This window comes from Rosa rugosa, chromosome 3 (genome assembly GCF_958449725.1).
Source record: "Rosa rugosa chromosome 3, drRosRugo1.1, whole genome shotgun sequence".
NCBI classification, from domain to species: Eukaryota; Viridiplantae; Streptophyta; class Magnoliopsida; order Rosales; family Rosaceae; genus Rosa; species Rosa rugosa.
This window is the reverse complement of record NC_084822.1, coordinates 40829924-40837848: the sequence shown is the minus strand read 5'-3', so window position 1 is coordinate 40837848 and position 7925 is coordinate 40829924. Positions and strand designations below refer to the sequence as shown.

At 40.3% G+C, this 7925-nt stretch overlaps 2 protein-coding genes across 2 annotated transcripts; both read left to right on the top strand.

Annotated features, from left to right (window-relative positions):
• Positions 1 to 1886: 1886 nt before the first annotated feature.
• LOC133737729 (uncharacterized) lies at positions 1887 to 2501 on the top strand. Its single transcript, XM_062165235.1, has one exon. It carries the CDS (start codon positions 1887 to 1889, stop codon positions 2499 to 2501), a length of 615 nt encoding a protein of 204 aa, XP_062021219.1.
• Positions 2502 to 4565: 2064 nt separating this feature from the next.
• LOC133738124 (uncharacterized) lies at positions 4566 to 7899 on the top strand. Its single transcript, XM_062165576.1, has 7 exons — positions 4566 to 5390; positions 5558 to 5758; positions 6018 to 6125; positions 6273 to 6410; positions 6513 to 6764; positions 6906 to 7226; positions 7322 to 7899. The coding sequence occupies exons 1-7, from the start codon at positions 4677 to 4679 to the stop codon at positions 7487 to 7489; spliced, it is 1902 nt and encodes a 633-aa protein (XP_062021560.1). The 5' UTR covers positions 4566 to 4676; the 3' UTR covers positions 7490 to 7899.
• Positions 7900 to 7925: the final 26 nt, after the last annotated feature.

The following is a 7925-nucleotide window of genomic DNA, read 5'->3' as shown; positions in this document are numbered from 1 at the left end:
TGAAGAAGATTTTGGGAGAGGTTATATCTCCACTACAGAGTGCATTTGTACCAGGCCGATTGATCTCTGACAATACTTTAGTGGCAACTGAGGTGGCTCATTTTTTGCATAAGAAGAGAAGCGGGGAGGAGTATTTCTCTCTAAAACTTGACATTAGTAAAGTGTATAAAAGGCTGGAGTGGAATTTTTTGAGACAGATCCTTTTAAAGCTAGGGTTTGCAGAAGAGTGGGTGGATCTAGTGATGGCTAGTATCCAAACAGTCAGTTATTCCTTCTTAGTGAATGGAGAAGTCCGGGGTTATCTTCGACCATCTAGGGGTATTAGACAAGGTGATCCATTGTCACCTTATCTGTTTATCTTATGTGCTGAAGGGTTGTCTTTTCTAATTGAATTTTTTGCACAACAACAATGGATTCAAGGTATCAAGGTTACTCCTACTGCACCGATTTTGCATCATTTATTGTTTGAAGATGATAGTTTTTTGTTTGGCTCTGCAACTGAAGAGGAATGTCAACAATTCAGAAATATTTTATATGCATACGAGATAGCTTCTTGGCAGAGAGTAAATCTACAGAAAAGTAATGTCGCTTTTAGTAAGAATGTTAGTATGGACAGGCAATTGTATCTGGCAGATATCCTTGGGGTTCAAAGGGTGGATAAACATGAGAAGTATCTTGGCTTGCCTACCCATGTTGGAAGATCAAAGACAGCTGCATTTGCTTACTTGAAAGAGAAACTTACAAAGAAAGTCGTCAGCTGGAGAGCCAAATTATTAAGCTGTGCAGGTAAAGAAATTCTAATTAAAGCTGTTGCTCAATCTGTTCCAATGTATGTGATGAACTGCTATATGCTCCCTTTGGGTCTCTGTGATGATATGCATAAGTTATGTGTTGGTTTCTGGTGGGGGGATTCAGAGGAGAAAAATAAAATTCACTGGAGATCTTGGGAACGGTTATGTGTTCCTAAGAAGGAGGGTGGTATGGGCTTTAAGAACTTGCATTGGTTTAATAAGGCTATGTTGGCTAAACAAAGTTGGTGGTTGCTACAAAATCCAAATTCATTGATAGCTAGATTGTATAAAGCTATTTATTTTCCTAATGGTGAGTATCTCACAGCTGGTTTAGGGGATACACCCTCATTTTCATGGAGGAGCATTGTGGAAGCTAGGCAGGTGTTAGTACAGGGCCTCAGACGGCAGGTTGGGAATGGTGAGCGTATTGAGATATGGAATCATAATTGGATTCCATATGTGTACCCTAGAGGGCCGTCTTCACCTCCTCCATATGATGCACCCCGTTTTGTTGAGGAGCTTATTGACCCAATTACTCGGAGTTGGGATGTAAATCTACTTGCCAGGTACTTTACCCAATCTGATATTGATTTGATATTGAGCATTCCATTGACAAGGCATGCACAGAGTGATAGACAAATTTGGCATTTTCACAAGAAGGGTTTCTTTACTACAAATAGTGCATACTTTGTTGCTCGTGATTTGGCTTTGGGTTTAATTTTAGCCCCCCCACCACCACCACCTGTTGATTCTTATAAGGCAGTGTGGAAGGCAATATGGGATGCTAAAGTACCTAGCAAGGTAGCTTTACATGCATGGAAGATAGCGGTTAATATTCTCCCTACACGGGTGGGATTGAGTACTAAAGGCTATAATGGAGAGATGGGGTGTTTATTGTGTCCTCATACTTTGGAAAACAGTTTGCATGTTTTTGTTGATTGTCCATATGCACAGGAAGTTTGGCATAGAGCTGGTTTATAGCTGCCTGCTGGGCCGGGCGACAATTTTATAGATTGGTTTTTAGGTGCAATCAATAGTTTGACAAAGGAGCAGATAGCTAGGTGTTTGATGCTCTTGTGGGGGATTTGGAAAAACATGAACAACCAATTATGGGAACATAAGAGACAGCATGCATCTAAGGTTGTGTTGCTCACTATGGGTTGGTATGAGGAATTCAAAAAAGTAAATGTGCAGCCAACGGAGATTAGGAGACAATCGGTTAAATGGCCAAGACCACAAGAGAATTGGGTGAAAGTTAATTGTGATGGTGCATTCCAGCCGGCAACAAGAAAGGGGGGTGCTGGAGTTGTGATCCGAGATGCTAATGGTGATTTTCAAGTTGGTGCTGCTAGACCTCTCCCTTTAGTAACGTCACATTTCCATGCAGAATTGATGGCGTTAAAGGAAGGGATCAATTTGGCAGTGGCATTACAGCATGAGCAGGTACTGTTTGAATCTGATTGCTCTTTATTGGTTCAAGCTTTGCATTCAATTGAACCGGATTTATCTACAATGAGTATGTTGCTTGATGAGATCAGACTAGTGCTGCAATATCATGGTGGTTATGGAATTAATTATGTACCAAGGGAAGCAAATACAGTAGCTCATGGATTTGCTTCTCATGCTTTAAGAAATAGTGATAGTCAAACTTGGTTTGTCATAGCTCCCGAATTTATAAGAGATGTCATTCGAAACGATTGTAATCGTTAATTGATTCAATCAAAATTTATTTCAAAAAAAAAAAAAGACAATTAAAACACAAATACAATCATTACAAAAAATAAATTTAGAAATCAGTCATGACAACAAACAAAATCAAACATGATTTAAATATTCTTAAAATAGATAATCAATTCCTTAAAATACACCATCCTACCGAAAACCCTACCAACAATGAACTATCTGAGTAAAACGATGCGGAATCATCTGAGCAAAAAACCCTTAGTATTATGCGTCAAATCCAACTCAAAAAATGGTATGCCGAAGTACACCTTAAAATCAAAGACCTTCAATTAATAACAACAACACTTATTGATTCAGGTGCAGATCTCAACTACACACAAGAAGGTCTAATACCTTCTAAATATTTTGAAAAAACAAAAGAAACATTAAGATCAGCTAATGGAACCAAAATGGATATGAAATACGAAATTCCCAAAGCACATGTCTGTCAAAACAATGCATGCTTCAAAACATCATTTGTCCTAGTCAAAAACTTAACCGACAAAGTAATTCTCGGTCTTCCTTTCATCACTTTAATATACCCTTTTACAACAGAACACGATGGTATTACACACACACACACACACATATAGCTGCATTCTACAAGTAAAGAAACCATTCTGGCTGCACCATTGAAAACAGCAGAAGACTTCCACTTGTTCCAAAACCATATATGCATATATACATGCATCTGCTACAATCATTCATATGCATGTATCAGCAGAACTTAACAAAGTGATTTGTTTCCTTCAACCTACCACTAATTAGCTCCTACATATATGACTTGATGAAAACTTTGCCCACTCACTCCACATCACATCAATGTCCTCTTGGAAATACACAAGGTTGCTTCTCATCTCCCACTTAAACGATATCCAGTAACAAACCCAAGTTATATAAAGTGTAGGTCAACAGTACCAAACAGATCATTCAAACACATATAGAATACTAAGTGAATGAAAACAGGTGTATATCTTATAATTAAGTGTACCTTGTTGGCAAATGATAAATCCTTATCCTCAAATGTATCTCTCATGTAGCGCATCACAAAGTAGTCATAGTTCTTAGCAGTAAGTTGAGGAAATTGCAGATCAGGTGATCAATGAAATAAGTGATCAATCCCTTAAGCTCATGAAAGGACTGGAAACTTCATATCATGGTACAGTTTCAAAACTTGCCTCACCAAGCGAGGTCAATGGAGATAAGGAAAATGATGTTGGCATGACACTGGTAGTTTTAAGATCACGGCAAAAAAAATTAATAAAGAAAATGCGTAATGATAAGTGAGGATAGCATGGCTCCAACAAGATCTACATGTAATGACAATGTTTCGACTAGTAACAACTTTAAGATCCTTACTCAAGTGCAACAAGATGAGCCCATTGTTGCAAATGAACAAGTGATAGTTGGACTCTGCTTAAACACTTTGGTTGACACTGAGTAGAACATAATGTTCCAAAGATTTGTTGGGGTGATTTGGAAAAGGAAGAACCTCTTGGTCATACACTTTATGCTTAATCTGAGATAAATTATGAAACTTGGTTTGATGAGGGTGAAGCAACTTTAGATGAGAATCTTCTTCACACTCTCCCAAAGCCTGAACACAAAGAATTCAAGCAAAACAATGTCAAATGAGTTTAAGGTACCCGACACGCAATCGAACACCTATGATGCGTCTCAATCTTAGTTCTTTGGACTTTGGTTTATCTTCAACCATATCCATGATTTGGTAATGCTTGTTGCATTTTTATTCCTTATAAGAGGTTTTGGTCTCATGTCTTCCCCCGTTGATATTTGATCTCTCTTTCATTTAATAAATTTTTCTTTTGCCAAAAAAAAAAAAAAAAAATTCCATCATCTTTCCCTCCTCCAAAGTCCAAACACGCTAAAGTAAATAGATTGTGTCATTTGAAAGTTGACGGGTTGACCCGAGACCACCTGTTAAATTCACGTCTTATTTCGGGTCCAAAGACAATAATTGGGCTCAGTTATAGTTGGGCCTCTGATGGGATGGACCCGACCCTGAACCCCGAACCAGTTGTTTATCTCAAATTCTCAATAGCTCTCATGTTCAAACTTCCATGGCGGTAGAGCTTTGCCATATATAACCCAATCTGGTTCCGGCCAACGACGAAGAACCAAAATCACAGTGCGGAGAACAAAATGGCGGATGACGCGGCGGAGATCTACGACGGAGCTAGAGCCGAATTTCCTCTCACATTCGGTAAGCAATCCAAATCCCAAACCCCTCTCGAAACCATCCACAATACGACCCGTCGTAACCAGAACCTTCAACAACAGCAACGACAACCACCACCCTCCTCCGCCGACCTCCCTTCTCTCTCCTCCTCCTCCAAAACCTGGCTCAATTCCCTCCGTACCGCCAAAACCCCCAACACTAACCCTAACCCTAGCGATTCTGACGCAACCCTTATCGGACCGCCTCGTCCACCGCAGCCTAATTCGGCCTCCGACGACGACGGCGATGCCCTTATCGGACCGCCGCCGCCGTCCGGGAGTGCCGAGAGCGACGACGATGGTGAGATGATTGGACCGCCGGCGCCGGCGCGGTCCAATAGGGACGATTGGGATTCCGATGCGGAAGAGGAGAACAAGTACCGGATTCCGGTGAGCAATGAGATTGTCCTGAAGGGACACACCAAGGTGGTATCGGCCCTCGCCATTGATCACACTGGGTCTAGAGTTATATCTGGTAGCTATGACTACTCTGTGAGAATGTACGATTTTCAAGGAATGAATGCAAAGTTGCAATCTTTCCGGCAGCTGGAGCCGTCTGAAGGTCATCAGGTCAGAACTATAAGCTGGAGCCCCACCGCCGACCGGTTTCTGTGTGTCACCGGCTCAGCTCAGGCAAAGGTGAATCCCCATTAACTTCATCTTGTTATTATGTGCATATATTGTCTAGCTTTGTTTTTATCTATATGGGGGTTGAGGGGTTTTGCAATTTGTTATATGATGGTTGTGTGTTTTTGTTTTGCAATTTGAATTTGTTATATGGTTTCTGAAAACATTTGCATTATCAGATTTATGATCGTGACGGACTTACGCTAGGAGAGTTTGTCAAAGGGGACATGTATATTCGTGATCTTAAGAATACCAAGGGGCATATTACTGGATTGACCTGTGGACAGTGGCACCCTAGAAAGAAAGACGAAATCTTGACATCATCGGAGGATGGGTCACTGCGCATTTGGGATGTCAATAACTTCAATACTCAGAAACAGGTAAACAAAAATTTTGGGTTATACTTGCGAGACAGTTTCGTAGGAATGTATGGGTTTTAAGTATCACACATAACCATGCCAGCACTGCATTGTGTGTTGTTCTCTTCAGATTTTGGACGTGGTTTATGTTGATGCACAATCATTGTCTGCTATTCAGATTTGATTTCTAATGTGGAGACCTTTTTTTGCTTTTAGTATTGAGAATAGTTTTTACTGAACAAGAGTTTTGGACTAAATCATGCAATACTTCTATAACTAGGTAATCAAGCCAAAACTTGCTAGGCCTGGAAGAGTTCCAGTCACCACTTGTACTTGGGATCATGAAGGACAACGAATTGCAGGTGGTATAGGAGATGGTTCTATACAGGTGCGTTTTGTCTGAATATCTCTTACTTAAATAACCTCATTTTGTCTATTCCTTTTTTCGGAGGGAAGTTTGCATTGATTTCCTAGATGAATAATTAATACTCTTATGTCTCAGCTTATTCTCACATAACTCAAATCGTTCTATTAGGTTTGGAACATTAAGCCCGGATGGGGAAGTAGGCCGGACATACACGTTCAGGAAGCTCATTCAGATGATATTACTGGGCTTAAGTTTTCTAGGGATGGGAGAATCTTACTCTCAAGAAGCTGTGATGGCACTTTGAAGGTAATGTGTGTAGTATATTGCCATCCACTACCAGACAAATTGGTGCCTCTATGGATTTTCTCTGTGGTGAATTTACCTTCTAACGTTTGAAATATGTACCAGGTTTGGGACTTACGTCAGATGAAAGATCCTCTCAAGGTGTTTCAGGATCTCCCAAATAACTATGCACAAACCAACGTCACATTTAGTCCTGATGAGCAACTCTTTCTGACTGGAACCTCAATTGAAAGGGAGAGCACAACTGGAGGTTTACTATGCTTCTTTGATCGAGCAAAACTGGAACTTGTTTCAAAAGTTGGGATATCCCCTACTTGCAGTGTTGTGCAATGTGCCTGGCACCCAAAACTGAATCAGGTAATACTCTCATTGATAACATCCTTGTTTAATCAATCATTTTCTTTAGTCTTCCATGCATTGTTGATCTATTGAGAAGCACACTAAGTATTTTCTGAAATCTGAAATATACCTAGAACTGACATTCTTTTGTCCCTGAAGATCTTTGCAACATCAGGAGATAAAAGCCAAGGCGGAACTCATGTACTATATGATCCAACTCTTAGTGAAAGAGGAGCTCTTGTCTGCGTTGCACGTGCCCCTAGGAAAAAATCTGTTGATGATTTTGTGGCAAACCCAGTCATACACAACCCTCATGCTCTACCCTTATTTAGAGATCAACCAAGCCGTAAACGTGAGCGAGAAAAAACATTGAAGGATCCAGTTAAATCCCATAAGCCTGACCTTCCCATGACAGGACCAGGCTTTGGTGGAAGAGTTGGTGCAAGTAAAGGAAGCTTATTGACCCAGTACCTAATGAAGGTTTGCTATTTGTCCAATTCAATAGTCATCTTTCCTTTTCAAATTAATATACTGAAGAAATGAAGACAGTACTCATCGTTTGTTTCCCATCTCAGCAAGGTGGTATGATCAAGGAGACGTGGATGGACGAAGATCCAAGAGAAGCCATACTGAAGTATGCAGATGTTGCAGCAAAAGATCCAAAGTACATAGCTCCAGCTTATGCAGAAACCCAGCCTGAAACAGTTTTTGCGAAATCAGACTCTGAGGACGAGGAGAAATGATCTGATTATGGTTCCGATGATAGCCATTACTGGAATGTGACTGTTGCTTGACCAAGGATGAAACCAAAGGCTCCGCAGCGTTGCATCTGCAGAAACAATGTGAGCGCCATACTAATGGTCGTACTGAGGATTCAACTCTTGAAGGAAAATGCTAGAAGTCTAGAACTATACTTGCTAGTTGGTAGAATGAAATGTGACACGTTGAATATGCTATATTAATGGATGTGGTCCTCCAAAATTACGCCATCACAATGTAAATGTAAATGTAATAGTAAGTGGTGCAGGTTTCTCTAAAACTTTGTGACAGTAAAGTTTTGTAGTACTTTTATGACTGAAATTAGGTATTCTAGCTTCAACTTGTGTTGCCTAAATTAGATGTTAATCCATATCCGTTTCATTTTTCTCTGTTCCATTAGTTCAGTTCTCTGCCAAGAAA